The sequence below is a fragment of the Monodelphis domestica genome, chromosome 7 (assembly GCF_027887165.1).
Source record: "Monodelphis domestica isolate mMonDom1 chromosome 7, mMonDom1.pri, whole genome shotgun sequence".
NCBI classification, from domain to species: domain Eukaryota; kingdom Metazoa; phylum Chordata; class Mammalia; order Didelphimorphia; family Didelphidae; genus Monodelphis; species Monodelphis domestica.
The window spans coordinates 265,092,113-265,107,360 of NC_077233.1; the positions used below are offsets into that span (position 1 = coordinate 265,092,113).

The 15,248-nt window shown below is 41.2% G+C and overlaps 1 protein-coding gene across 1 annotated transcript; it reads left to right on the top strand.

The window, feature by feature from the left end:
* The first annotated feature begins 3,571 nt into the window (after positions 1 to 3,571).
* On the top strand, positions 3,572 to 14,960 carry LOC100016431 (RING finger protein 112-like). The gene is made up of 15 exons (XM_007497967.3): positions 3,572 to 3,907; positions 4,266 to 4,377; positions 5,474 to 5,514; positions 6,401 to 6,695; positions 6,917 to 7,132; positions 7,365 to 7,499; positions 7,752 to 7,856; positions 8,505 to 8,555; positions 9,021 to 9,077; positions 9,171 to 9,257; positions 9,888 to 10,005; positions 10,156 to 10,286; positions 10,377 to 10,433; positions 10,641 to 10,715; positions 11,864 to 14,960. The coding sequence occupies exons 3-15, from the start codon at positions 5,492 to 5,494 to the stop codon at positions 12,293 to 12,295; spliced, it is 1,782 nt and encodes a 593-aa protein (XP_007498029.2). The 5' UTR covers positions 3,572 to 3,907; positions 4,266 to 4,377; positions 5,474 to 5,491; the 3' UTR covers positions 12,296 to 14,960.
* The last annotated feature ends 288 nt before the right edge of the window (positions 14,961 to 15,248 follow it).

Consider the following 15,248-nt stretch of genomic DNA (forward strand, 5'->3'; position numbering starts at 1 on the left):
GAGGTTGCTTACCCTAAAATACGCCATGGTGGTATGAAAATAGATTTAAGTATAAAGCCTCAATTCTGGCTAGGTACATGTATACATTGGCCAAGCGACAAGCTCAGCAATCCCCACAGACTCTGTGCCAACACAAGGCTGGGAAATGTTTTAACTATGCTAGTCTTATCTCCTTGGCACATTGCTAGTGGAGTTGTGAATTGATCCAAACATTCTAGAGGGCAATTTGGAACTATGCCCAAAGGGCAATAAAAGACTGTCTGCCCTTTGATCCAGGCATAGCACTGATGGGTTTGTACCCCAAAGAGATGATAGGGTAAAAGACTTGTACTTGTACCAAAATATTCATAGCGGCACTCTTTATGGTGGCAAAAAATTGGAAAATGAGGGGATGCCCTTCAAATGAGGAACAGCTGAACAAATTGTGGTACATGTTGGTGATGGAATACTATTGTGCTAAAAGGAATAATAAAGTGGAGGAATTCCATGGAGACTGGAACAACCCCCAGGAGGTGATGCAGAGCGAGAGGAGCAGAACCAGGAGAACATTGTACACAGAGACTGATACACAGTGGTACAATTGAATGTAATGAGCTTCTCTACTAGCAGCAATGCAATGATCCAGGACAATTCTGAGACCTATGAGGAAGAATACGATCCACATTCAGAGGAAGAATTGTAGAAATAGAAACATAAAAGAAAAATAACTCCTTGATCACATGTGTTATTGGGGATGTAGACTCTAAATGATCATGCTAGTGCAAATATTAATCATATGGAAATACTTGATCAATGACACATGTAAAACCCAGTGGAACTGTCCATCAACTATGGGAGATATTGAAGGAGGCAGCTAGTGTGACTCAGTGGATTAAGAGCCGGGTCTAGAGAAAGGAGATCCTGGGGTCAAATCTGGCCTCAGTTTCCTCAACAACTAACACCTACATTTCAGGACCATTGTGAGGATAAAATGATATTCTGTCAGCATCAGGCACATAGAAAGCACTTACTCAATTCCTTCCTTCTTTCCTTTCTTCCTTCTTTTCTCTTCAATTTGCAGTCAGAGAGTTGTCAAAAGTATCTTCCTAAAGCACAAGAAACTTCATCAGCTCTCTATTGCCTCCAAGATACAATGCCTGCTCCTCAGCATGGCCAAATGAATATTTTGCTCCTCAGCTCCATAGCAAGTAGAAACAGATACTCTTCAATTTGGACCTGAGCTGTTAAGAAGAGTAGACACAAGGAACTCAGTGGAGTGTCTAGTCCACTGCAGAGGAGTGAGGAGGTGGGGTAATAGGAGAGAGAAAAGATGCTGGGGCCCTTGAGTGAAAGACAATGTGTGTGCTTCTCAAAATAAACACTTAGATCACTTTATTGCAAATATGAATAATATGGAAATTGGTTTTGAACCATGATACATGTATAACCCAGTGGAATTGCTTGTCAACTCCAGGAGGAGGAAAGGAAGAGGGATGGGAAAAATCATGAAGCATGTAACCATGGAAAAATATTCTTTAAAAAATGATTTTTTAAAAAGAGGATGCATAAAAAATTAAATAAAATAAACTCTTAGGCCTATACCCACTCCCAATGTCCCCCAGGTGAAAGTTCTGGTTAATACCCAATTAGCTTAATTGGGAAAAGGATGGCTAGCCTGTTTTAAATATTAAAAAACAAAACCTTCTGTTGACTATTTATCTAAAGATTCTTGACAAGCCTGGGTGTGGAGATAATTTTAGGGTTGTGACTTAAAATCTAAATTAATGGGTCAACAGGGGAAAATCCCAAATAAAATACCCAAGTCAGTCTGGAAATTTATGGTAATTTTAATTAATATAGAGGGAAGGATTTAAGGAGTAAGAGGGAAGAAGGTATAGGATTTCTCCCACCTGGCCTTTGTCAGGGGAGTTCAAGATCTCCGCCACTAGGTCTCTGAAGAAGATTGGAGACTTCTAAGAGGATAAAGTTGGAAAGTAAAGGGGAAAGACTCAGCCAGAAACTCACCACTGAACCGGACAATAGTTGTAGCCCCTCCAAGATGCCAAAAGGCCCAGCATGCTGCCACCAGCCAACTCTCTGCTGCCAAAAGTACCGGAGAGAGGAAGTGATACAAAATATATAGACCTTCTACTCTTGTGTCCCCTCCTCTAAATTTTCACGTCTACCAATCACATCAGAGGCTTTTTTTTTCCAGGACTGCCCTTTCTTTAGTTCTCATCTTCTCATCTCTCATCATCTCATCTTCTCATCTTTTTGAGTTACTTAACACTTCTTTGATAAGTTCAATGTTTGTTAGTTACTTAACCTTTCTGTGATTGATTTACCCTTTATAGTTACTTTGCACCTTTTTGTATTAAGATATTAAAATAGACTTAGCTTAAAGTTCTAGCTTCACTATAAGGTAAGAACTAAGTACCTTCATTGTTCAATCAGGAGATTACAATTTCATCTTTTCCATAAAGTAAGATCTAAGTAGGGTGGAGTAATCTAAATTTCACATGGGAAAGAGACTGATTGGGGTTGGAATGCCCCTGATTCAAGGGTGATGAACAATTTAGTTGCTCCGTTTATCTTTAAAAAATGTTCAAATACTACTTCTTCTGTACCCTGAAGTGGGTTAGAGCACACATGTTTTAGACTGTAAGACAAGGCCCATTTGGGTGGGAGTCGGGGGGCCTGATAGGTGTGGGAGGAGTGTGTGTGAGTGGGGTCTTGCATTAGGAATCTGTATATATTGCCTGCTTGTGCCTAGTCAATTTGTACTTTGGTAGCCTGTTGTTGAGGTGCCCCTTCCATGAAAGGAATAAACAACTGCTTTTTAAAAATTCCTCTAACTTCTGATTCCAGATGAGTAATTTAAATGAGGTAGGTGTTCATCATTTTTATCCCACTTACCCTGAAATTTTGGAGGTGTGTTGACCATGTGTGTTCCTTTTCTTTGTACCTCTCAGCTAGTGATGTCTGTGATCATGCCCACACTTCCCTTTAGTGCTATGGGCATCAATGCACAATTTGGGAAAGAGGGGGCCCCAGGTTTATGGGGGGATAGTTTGTTACAACACTTCATGTTATGCCATATCACTAATACCTTTATTTTAAGCTGATGGTGTCCTCTGGCAGACTGCTTATAGTAAATACATGCATGGGCACCCTGGGCTATAGTTTTAGTTGTGTGGCTCCACAGAGTACTTTGAACCTGGGGTAGTCATCCCCTGGGGAGTCCACCCACAACCCTGACCTAGAGGGGAAACTACATCTATTTGTTTTGATTTTTAACCCTAGCCCCAGCTAATAATTGTCAGCTCTTTGGAGGCTGGGTCTACGGTTATTTTTTCTTTCCATCTCCCCATAGGTCTTTGCAAAGAACCTTGAATAGGACAGGCATTTGGATATGGAGTCAGAAGAAACCTGGGCTGGGAATCTATCTCCTTATGACCTCTATAACTATAGTCAAGGCTCTTCTTCTTTCTGAGTCCATTTGCTTATCTATAAAATGGGAATACCATCACCAATAGTATTACAGATGACCATGAGAATCAAATGAGAAAATGTATGTTAAATGCTTTGCAAATGTTAGCAATTCTTTTCTTACTGAAAATCACATGTTTTACTGGAAAAGCTTGTGCAATAAAACAATAAGTGAAGTCATGTGTTGTGTTTCCCCTGACTCCCTTTCCACTTTCTCTTCCACTTTCTCTTTTCTTTTCCAAGTCTCCTCAGCTCCATTCCTGAACTCAGGGGCTGCCTTCACACTCTATTTCCTGGACTCTGAGCTGGTTACTACTCTTTCTGGTTCCTGGGCAGATTCCTCTTCCAAAACATCCTACAGTGCTTTCATTTTCCTTCTTGGGCAGAGGCTGGTTGAAGACTGAAGAGGGGACCTGTGCCCATCCCTTTCCCAGTGCAGGTACAGTTTTTATTAAGGCAGGAAAGTATATTCATGCAGTCTCTGATTTCCTCTCTCCCTGCATCATCCCCACCCTCAAACCTTTCCCCCATCTAGTCACTTCCAAGAACAGAACTTGTTTACCCCATTTATTCCAGACAGACCAGACTTGAGTTTAATGGAAGAGGACTAGGTCTGGGGTGGTGGAGATACTGGGGATGGAATTGGGGTAAGAGCAATGGAATGTTGGGAGGATAATAGAATGGGATGGAAAAGAGGGCTAAATTGAGAAACTTAGTTGTCTCCTTTCCCAGTGCATGTACACCTTTAAGGCAGGAAAGTATATTCCCATAATCTCTGGCTTTCTCTTTTCTCCTAGGACCCCTCTGTCTTCTCTGGCCTCCTCCCCACTCTTAATCTCCCTCATCTAGTCACTTCTGAGAACAGAACCTGTTTTATCAGGTTTATTTTGTGTTTGGTTGACCAGACAGGTAAGTTGTTGTTCTTGTTCAGTACTTTTGGATTCTTTGTGACCCCATTTGGGGTTTTCTTGGCAAAGATCCTTGAGTGGTTTGCTATTTATTTTTCAGGATCATTGTACAGATGAGAAAACTGAGGCAAACAGAGTGAACTAACTTGCCCAGGGTTACATAGCTAGCAAGTTTTGAGATCTGATTTGAACTAAGGTCTCCCAGACTCCACAGTCAGTGCTTTGTACCACCTAGCCACCAAGATCTTGAGCTCAAAGGGAGAGGAATGGATCTTTTGGGAGGATAGTGGGATTGGAACAGTCAAATGGGAGGGGAATTGATCTGGAAGGAAGATAAAAGTATAGAACCATGATGGCAAACCTATGGTGCATGTGCCCAAAAGGGCAGGCAGGGCCCCCCCTATGGGCATGCCTGCAGTTGCCCACCAGAATTCCTTACTAGAAACCCAGAAGGACTCTGGGCAGGGCTGTTCCCCTCCTCCTCTCCCTGTACCTGAAGACATTCTTCACTCCCCAACCCCCAATGGGAGTGATTCCTTCCTCCCCTGTCTGGGGTAATGCTGGGGGCAGGGGACACAAGCACAGCCCTCCATCTCAAAAAGGTTTTCCATTACTGGTATAGAAGGACTCTAATACTAAAGTGAAAACTATAGGAAGGCTAGGAGGCCTGGGGTTGAACAGGTATACCATTATCTAGAAAGGAATAGAGAGGTAGCTAAATGACTCAGTAGATAGAAGGCAAGGCCTGTATATGGGAGGACCTGGGATCAAATCTAGTCTCAGATACTTCCTAGTTGTGTGATCCTGGGCAAGTCACTTAAATTCAATTACCTAGCCCTTACTGCTTCAGTTTTGGAACTGAAACTTAGTATTGATTCTAAGACAGAAGGTGAGGAGTTTTTTTTTTTTTTAAAAGGGAAAAAGAGAGGGACAGAGATAAAGAAAGAACAAAAGAAAGAAAGAGGAAGGAAGGAAGAAAAAAGAGGGAGGGAGGGGGAGAAGGGGTGAAGGGGAGAGAAGGAGGGAGTTGTAGGATGCCAAGGACCAGCACTAACTATTCTGTCTTGTCTGTCTCTTTTTTATTTCATCTTCTCAAGGAATAAAAATCCTTCTCAATGGAAAACAGAAATGACCGTTTGTAAGTAGAAGTAATGGTTAATATTCAATCATGAGCCCAGTTTGAAGGAGATTTGGGTTGTTCAGCCTGAAGAAGTCATGACTTAGGGGAAACATGATAGTTGTCTTCTAATATCTGAAAGGATATTAGATGGGGAAGAAAGAATCTTTTTCTTTGTGGCCTCTTACAGGAGGCAAAATCACTACCAGTCAGTGAAATTTATAGTAAGGCTGAGATTTCAATTCTATGTAAAAAGGAATTTTGTAAAAATGAAGAGAATCGTTTTCTTTGACCTATAGGGAATATTTTGTCTCTGGAAATATTCAAATAGAAGATAGTGCTATAAGAAGGTATTCCTGCATTAGGTGACGAGTCAGGCTGGAAGACCTACGATATTCCTTTTATTTCTAAGATTCTATAATAAGCAAATTAGTCTGGGGTCAAGAAGAATAGGAATTCCTCCTCCACTTCTTTAGCAATCTCTCCTTGCCACAGCGATCCACAAGGAAATAGATTTATGAAGAGGGATCAAAAAGAGAAATTATATATCAAAATATCTACTTGCATTTGTTCCCTCTTACTAACCCTAACCCTAACCCTAACCCTCACCTTTCTCTCTCTCCCTCTTTTTAAATCCTTTCCTTCTCTCTTGGAATTAATACTATGTATTGGTTCTAAGGCAGAAGAGCCATAAGGACTAGGCAATGAGGGTTAAGTTCCTGCCCAGGGTGGTGAGCCAGGAAGTGTCTGAGATTAGATTTGAACATCCCATCTCTAGACCTGGCTCTCGATCTATGAGCCACCTAGCTGCCCCCTACCCTTCTCTCTTAAATCCTAGCCATGATCCCAGCTCCCCCATTATCTCCTACAGCCCTTCCCACATCTAGACCTCTTTCTGTACCTTTAGATCCAGCTTCCTTCTGAGAAACCCCTCACCGAGAACGTTGGACTTCTTGAAGTTTGAACTCAACTGCTCCATCTGTTTGGAGTTGTTCCGGGATCCTGTCTCCATTGAATGTGGCCACAACTTCTGTGCTCAGTGCATCACCTGTCATTGGGACTCAGGTGCCCCAGGTTCCCGGCCAGTTCGCTGCCCCGAGTGCCGTAGACGTTGTGACAGGAGTAAGCTAGTTCCAGACACGCGACTCCGGGGTTTGTTGGAGAATATGAACTCCCTTCAACAGAGGGCAAACTCAGACCAGGTCAGAGATGCTCTACCGTCTTACGAGTTTCTGGGTCTCATGAGCAGAGTGTTTCCCATAAAGCAAGCACTCAATCAATTACTTTTTGCCCAATTCAGGACAGGGTTGTGAATTCTGGGTTCTTTCTAGACAGGTTAGGATGACAGAAGGGGAACTCTTTCCTTATATGGTCAAGACCAAGAAGACTAGGAAGTTTACAGAATTTTCCTTCTTCTCCTCAGACCCCCTGTGATGTTTCCAATGTGGAAGCAAAACCTCTGCAGTTGATTCAAGTTAACTCCGCCAAGGATTTCACCCTCGATGAAGATGTTCTGTCTCAGTGTCTGAATCACCCTCAAGCCAGGAATACTCAAGTCTGTGTCATCTCTGTCACGGGGGAGCAGAGAACAGGAAAGTCTTTTCTTCTCAACTATCTAATCCAAAGATTGCAGGGTCTGGTAAGATCTGGGACTGGGGTTCTGTGGCCTAGAAAGTGAAGGAGAGGACAGGACAGGACCATGGGAAGAAGGGAAATGAGTGGAGGCAGAAAGTCTCTGAAAGAAGCTCAAGGTTAAGAGACCCAGACGTGGTTTTTGAAAAGAGAGCAAAATGGGTTCTAAAGGAGAAATGTTATACAAATGATATTTGATCCCTGGGGAGAAATGATTTATTAATCACTTTCTCTTCTAGAAGTCCAAGGATCCCCAATGGATGAAAGGAGGAAGAGCTCCTCAGGGGTTCCAGTGTAAACCAGGAGCCCAAAGCATCACCAAGGGCCTGTGGATATGGAGCCAGCCATTTATTCTGAAGGAGAAGGGGAAAGAGGTAAAAGGACAGAACTGGGGAGTTGGAAAGTGGGAGGCAAAAGTCAGAATAAGGTAAAGGGTGGATGATGGAAGAGAAGATGGAAGGTGGATATATGGGATGGGGGAAAATAAGAGAGAGAAGAGAGGAGAGAAACAGAGGGAAGAGAGGCAGGTGATGGTTAGAAGAATCCTGAGGGAAGAAGGGCAGAAAGATGAGAGGGCCACAGGCAAGCTTTGACCTCATGCCCTGGCTCTCCCCTCTATCCTCTAGGTGGCTGTATTTCTTGTGGACACAGAAGGGACCATAAGTCTAGAAACGGACAAGGAAATGAATGCCAAGCTCATTGCTCTCAGCATGCTGCTCAGCTCCTTTCAGGTGAAAGCCTAGGACCCAGGCATTTTGTTCCCTAGCCTGTGGGTTCTTCTCTCTCAGACAGCTCCCCTTCTAGCTGATTTCTGGCCTAGCAGGATTTCTAGGCCAGATTTGAATTATAACTCAGGCACTGAGCCAAAGAGGAATGGTGAAAATATTTTCATTATCTTGATTTTTAAAAAATTACAAAAGATGTCTTAATGGGATAGGATTGTTATCTATATTGTTGTAATTGGGAATAAATGGTTAGAAAAATCCACAAGGTCATACAATTTAAAGTGGATATGATTTGTATGTTTTAATCATGATATCATTGATGTCTATGTTGTATAAAGAAAAAAAATAATGAAAATTCTAGATCAGAGAGATTGAATTTGGACCAGCCACTGTGTGCTTAGTGAAAAAGATGGCTCGATTCTCCCTAGCTTCTATGTTTGTACTTAATATCTTCTGGCTCTAAAGAGTCCCTGAGGCAATATTTTAAAAGTAGCCCCTAACTTTAATAGACAAGATTTGATTTTCCTTTTCTCTCATAAGATGTAATAATCCCTTTCTGAGAATGTGTCTGTTCTAACAACTAGAGTTCCTGCTTTCTGAAACTCTCCTGCCTTTGGCTTCCCTGCCTACTTCCCTGTCTTCCTTGTTCCCCAGATTCTCAATGTCTCTCGGATGCTGAAGGAAACAGATTTGGATCATCTAGAGGTGAGGATATATATATATATATATAACTTCCAGCAGGAGAAGGGGAAGAGAAGAAATGAATGGTATGAGCTAAAGAACTAAGCAAGGTTTCGGAGTGTGGCTATGAGAACCAGTAGATTTTCTTGGGGGTTGGGGGGAGACAGCAGACAGACAGACAGAGACAGAGAGAGAGAGACAGAGAGACACAGAGACAGAGACAGAGACAGAGACAGAGAGAGACAGAGAGACAGAGACAGAGACAGACAGAGACAGAGAGACAGAGACAGAGACAGACAGAGACAGAGAGACAGAGACAGAGACAGAGACAGAGACAGAGACAGACAGAGACAGAGAGACAGAGACAGACCCAGAGAGCCAGAGACAGAGACAGAGAGAAGGAGAAGATAGAGAAGAGAGAGTTAGTTAGAGTTTAAGGATACCTTGGTTCTGTGACAAAAAGAACCTTAACTTGTATCTGCTTACTAGATGTTCCTCCACATTGCTGAAGAGATAGGAAAATATTTTGAGATGGAACCAATACAGGTGAGGCACAATTTGCCCAGTTCATTTATCCTGAGACGTCAACGTCCTTTAGAATCCACTTGTCAAACTGTCTTGCCTTTTCTTCTCTCCCAGCATCTGGATCTGTTAGTCCGGGACTGGTTTTATCCAACTACGTTTGGAGAGGAAGCAGGCGAAACACACATGAATGATGTGATGCAGGCAAGTGGGACCATTTGTCAATTGATTCAATGACTGATTCATTCAAGAAGCACTCGTTAAATGCCTACTGTTGAGCAGGGCCTGTACCCTAGGGAAGGTTGAATCTAAAGCAAAAAAGTTGCCCTTAAAGAACCTACATTTTCATGACGGTAGTGGTGGAGATGGCAGGTACACATATAAGTATAAACAAAATCTTTGGTGGGGGTATACTAGCAACTGGGTTGAATGAGAAAGGTGTCCTTTAGGAGGAGTCATTTGAGATGGTTGTAAGGAGGGAGAGACACAGCAAATTCAAGGCTAGATCATAGAGGATATAAAGAGCAGTAAATATAATGAACCTGGAAAGGTAGACTGTGAGGGGTTGTAAATACCAAACAAGTTTGTATTTAATTCTAGAGTCAAAAGAAAGCCATCGAGATTAATGTATAGAGCCAGTGCTTTACGGCTATCAATTTGGCAGCTGTTTGGAGGGTGGCAGGAAAGAAGGACATCCAGTCTTGGTTCAGGGAGGAAAGAAAATTAGTAGTGGAACATTCAAAATGGGAGAGGGCCCTAGGAATGTTGGTTGGAGAAAGAAGCCACCACCTGAAGCCTGGCTGAAACCATCTTGAGGTCTTGCTTTTTCTACAGAAAATCTCTGACAAATATCCCAGGATTCAGAAGGCATTTAGGAGTAAACAAACCCACTGCTACCTCTTGCCATTTCCTGGGAAAAAAGTGGCATGCAGTGGCAATGCAAATCCAGAAGGTAACTTCCTCTTTATCCAGAAGTCCCTGTAACTTCTTCCCAAAGTGTAATTGATCTCCCCTCACCACCATTCTGATTCCTTTCTAAACACCAGCCACCTTATTCCTGACTACTCCAGTTTCCCAGGATCACACATCTTCTCTTTCTTAGACATGGATCCAGATTTCTGTGAGCATCTACAAGCCTACATCACAGACGTTTGCAGTTCAGCGGTCCAGAATGTGACAAAATGGTCAACTGGGAATTTCCTCACTGGTAGAGAATTAGCTGAGAAGATCTTGGTATGTGCAACTTCCCCAACTTCAATGAATCTTATACCTACCTGTCCCTTCTCCTGTAACTCCTAATTATCCCTTTGAATTGATCTGCAGAAACTCTCTGATCTGGTAAAGAAGAAAGAATTTGGATTCTCTTCCTCGCTTGATTCGGTAGAGTCTTGGTTCTTAGTTCTGGGAAGGGTTTTAATTCTAGAAAGAGAAACCGATCTAAGGAGTCAGGATCTGTCTTCAAGAGAACATGGGGTTGGAGTAGGTTTAAGTAGAAAGTAAAGGTGGGTGAGGGACTTGGAACAGAATTCCAAAATAGAGACAGTAAATGAAGGGCAACATGCATGAGGGCCTTCTTTCATTGAACAGATGACTACTGAGCTCTACAACATGAGGATGATTAAAGATGCTAGAAAAGAGTTTGAGGACTTCATAACGGAACAGGTGAGCCTTCAGAGTTTTAATTGTCCTTCTCCCATATGAGTTCTCCGAAGAATGACTCCAGATACAAGATACTCTGAGGGTCAACATCTACTCACAACTCATAGATTCCCATTGATATTTCTACTTTTTCCCTAGGCATCCAGAGGATAGAGTTAGTTCAAAGCAAAATATTCCTTCCATGAATGTAGGGTATTTTATCATACAAATATACAGGCCACCTGAGTGATTAGGCACAGCTATTATTTTTACACATGAATTCACCAGGGGATATCAGGGATCTTAAAGCGTCAAAGGCAGTTAGTTGCCCCTCTGTATTCTAAAGTGATCACTGATGTACCCTGGAGAATCTACTGGGTTTACTAGACCAGAATTCCTCTCTATGGGTGCTCCTCCACCAGATTTCCTGTCTCCCTCAGTAACCACAATCTCCTCAGAGCCAGCTTAGCCACTTCAAGTTAAGTCTGCTAGTGAAGAGTGGTTAAAACTTCTGTCTGATAAGGACTGGCTGATAGCTCTTTAGTCATGCTTGTTGACCAGCTACCACCCCCAGACAAAATCTAAGAAGACTGTTCAAGCTAAGATTTTGAAAGGCAGGTCTTTGTTTTTGGACCCTATGACTGACCGAGCATCCAAAGCTTTCTAGTCTAGATAATTATCTAGGGTCTGGACGATTTAACACACTTCCAATATTATCTCTGGCTTAGCTACAAATGAATCTGAGTCAGAAGCAAAGGCAACCAAAGGAAATAAAATCAGTGGTCTCCACTCAACCATCCTGAATTCTGTCCACAATGGTAATGGCCAAACATGGCTTCTACCTTTCACTGGAGGCATGGCTTTTTCTCTAGTGCCAGTCTCTGTCACAGTATAGAATATGATGATGAAATTGGTAAGTTGGGCGCCAGCACGAGGGCATACCTTTGTAAAAAAGAAGTAAGATAGAAAAAATAAAAGGCAACATTAAAACTTTTTCTCTTAGAGAAAAAAAAAACAACATAATTGAGTTCATCTAGTAGGGAAAGGGAACTGAGATGAAGAATACCTGAATTCTCAAAATAAAAGGAATCTGAATAGCAAAGACTTGGGCTCAGGGAGAGAATGCTGAGGTGCTCAGCCAGCAGCCACAGCTTCTTCTTCCATACTTTCAGGATTCTTCCACAAAGAACATGTTTGGTGCTGTGAAGATTCTTCCTAAAAACATGTGGAAACGCCTCTCACAAAAGAAGGATTTTGTCTTGGATAATCTCAGAATGACTTTGAAGGGCCCAGGGAAGACACAACTTATGAACAGCTTTGAGGAAGAGATTCAGAAAAAAGCTAAGGACTTCCAGGATTCCTATAAAATGCATTTCTGTCGTCAGGCTTCTGCCCTGGGTGGAGTTGTGGGAGCTGGTATCCTGGGGTTTGGTATAGTGGGAGTTGGTGTGGCCACCACTGTTTTTACTACTGAGGCTACAGCTTTGGCCACAGGGGCCACAGTGGGTGCCACAGCTTTTGGGGGTGGTGTGGGAGCTGGCATTGGGGCTGCTGTGGGTAGAGCCAAAGGTGAGGAAACAGTTCCTGAAGAGGAATGGGACTAGCCCCTTCTCAGGGATGATGAATGAATCCTAGAGACCAGGTAGAAGGAAAGAGGGGGGGGGCCTACATGTAAAAATTGAGATTTGAACCCCAGACTTAAATCCCCAGAAGTCCTTGGCAGTTTCCAGAATTCCCTATAACCTCACCTGAGTGCGAGATCACAAATTATTATTTAAAGGGGATGTACTGCCTACTGGCTCTCTCTGCTTCCACTTCTAAGCACACGAGTCTCTCAAGATGTAGTAAGTGAAATTGAATGGGCTATTCAGCCCTCCTAGATACGTGCTTTTCTTATTTTATATTTTCTTATTTCCTTGATTTCTAATAATCTTTTATAAACCTCTAAAAATATAATACTTTTAGTAGAGAAACTAATTTAATTTTCACGGTTTGGCTGACCACATTGGCTGTGACAAAATAACCTCAATCTTCTTAACTTTCCTAAATCTTTTCTCTACTGTGACTAAGTTCAGCTTTTAATAGCTACTGCCTAGATTTTTTTAAAGCCACATTTCTCCAAGGTTTTTTAGCAAGCCTCTTGACTCATCTCACTCCTGCCTGCCTGCTTCCCGACTCCCGGCTCCCAGCTCCCAACTCCTGCCTGCTCACTTGGTCCCAGACCCACCCGGCTGCTGCCTTCAATCCAGACCCATATTGTTCTCCCAGTCCCAAAATGCCCAGCCCACCAACTCTGGCCTCCAAGCAGATCAATTATTGCCCCAGGCCCAGGACTCACTTTCACCAGCTGGTAAAAACAGGGGTGTTTTTTCTTTAGGCTACAATTAGCCTCCACATGGACTGGGGGCAGGACATCACAGTGAGGGAGAAAGAAGGAAAGAATGAAGAGACTTTTCCAAACAGGAACTTATAAGCATGGCTACTTTAAAAGGATATCTTTTTGACTGCCCTGATACTTTTATTTATATCACCTGAGATTCAGGAGAAAAATTCAGCTCCCTGCAATTCTTTGGCCAAATTTGGGATTCCAAAAACCCACCCTCACTATGGGAAAGCAGCTCAGTGGCTGAGTGGATTGAGAGCCTAAAATCTGGCCTCAGACACTTCCTGGCAGTGTGGCCCTGGGCAGGTCATTTAACTCCCATTGCCTACCCCTTACCAATCTTCTGCCTTCTGAAAATAGGCATCTAAATGGATAATTAAAAAAAAAAACACCAAGGAACTTTAAAGAGACAGGAGGTTATATTTTTAAGGCTTTTCAGACTCCAATGCTTTATAAAAATCCCTGTATTCTATTGCATTTTGCTGATTGTTTTGTTTAAGATTTAACTTTGTGATTTTAAGTTCATATATTAATGCATTCAATACTATTCTGTTATACTGAATCATTTTAATGTACTGGGTTTTAAATACTGTTAAATTATGTTGCTTTTCCCCTATAACTACACTGAACAAACATTATTGAATAAGCCCATATCAAAATAGATTTTCTATTTTTGACTTTGTAAATTGTCACATAGAGGATATATGGACTCCATCAGAAAATTGCTACAATTGTATAACAACCGTTGGGAAATTTAATGAGCTAAATATCTCAAATTGATTTTTTTAAGGGTTCTTTAGACATGATTTTTAGAAAAAAAATTTTTTAACAATCTCTGGTCATTTTGCCTGCCCCTAACAGGAGTTAAGGCCCATTTTAGTAGCTAAAGTGAAATACAATTATAATCCCCAACTCCCACATTTAGAAAAATGTGAACGGAAGCTGGGAAGTTAATCCCAAGGTACTCCTGAATGGCTCCCCCAAAAGAGGAGCATTTATAACGCTTCAGCTCACTTCACTTCCACCAGAATGATATCAAGAATTCTTGATGATGTTCTAAACCCAAAATAAGTTTCACTTTGTTTAAAAATGCATTTGACAAGGTTGAAAGATTTGCTAAGTTTGTAAAATTGTGACAAATATCCATCAGTTCATAGGCTTTTAAAAATGCCATACAGCAACTTATGTGAAATATGATAGTTGGTTTGTTTGTTATTGTAATTAACTGGACTATTGAGAATTTTGGGGATATTGATACCTACATATTTGTATTACTGTTCTTTATTAAAAAAAAAACTGTTACCTTGTAAAATTCATTTGCTTATACTCACAGTGGATCATGGCCAGATATGAAGAGAAAATGGATCTCATTTTTCGTGAGAAATCCTTGTATTCTATATTTTCTTAGCTGACACAGTGTATCAATGATTATAAGCTACATTTTTGAATTTTAAAACTCTTTTATTATTATATTTTTCTTGCATGTGCAATATACTATTTCAGTTTTTTATTTTTTCTCTCCTTTTTATATTTGAAGCATGTCACCAGTATTAAGATTTTCTTTAACTTTTTTGATTTTGCAGTAATATAAGTTTAAAATGCATTTGCTATAATGTCAATGCATGCCCAATGATCCTGAACAATCCAGAGGAACTTATGAAAAAGAATACTATCTACATCCAGGGAAAGAAATATGGGAATAGAAATGCAGAATAAAAACATGTGGTTCAATGGGGATTTGATTGGGGATGTTGACTTTAAATGCTCGCTGTATTGCAAATATTAATAAAATGGAAATAGGTTTTGATCAATGATACATATAAAAACCCAGTGGAATTGCTTGTTAGCTCCAGGAAGGGGGAGGGAAAGAATATGAATCATGTAACCTTGGGAAAATATCCTAAATTAATTAAATTAAAACATTAAAAAAGAAAGACAAAAAGGTCCTATATGTACAAAAATATAATATCGCTTTTTGAGTTGGAAATGAACTGGAAACTAAGGGGACATCCATAAATTAGTGAGTGGCTAAATAAATTATGATACATTAATATAATAAAATACTATCATGGCATAAGAAAAAAATTAAATGAATGCTGAAGGAGAAGATAACCTATAGCAGTGATAGAGAATCTTTTAGAGATGTAGTGCCTGGGAGAGGCACACCCAGGGGA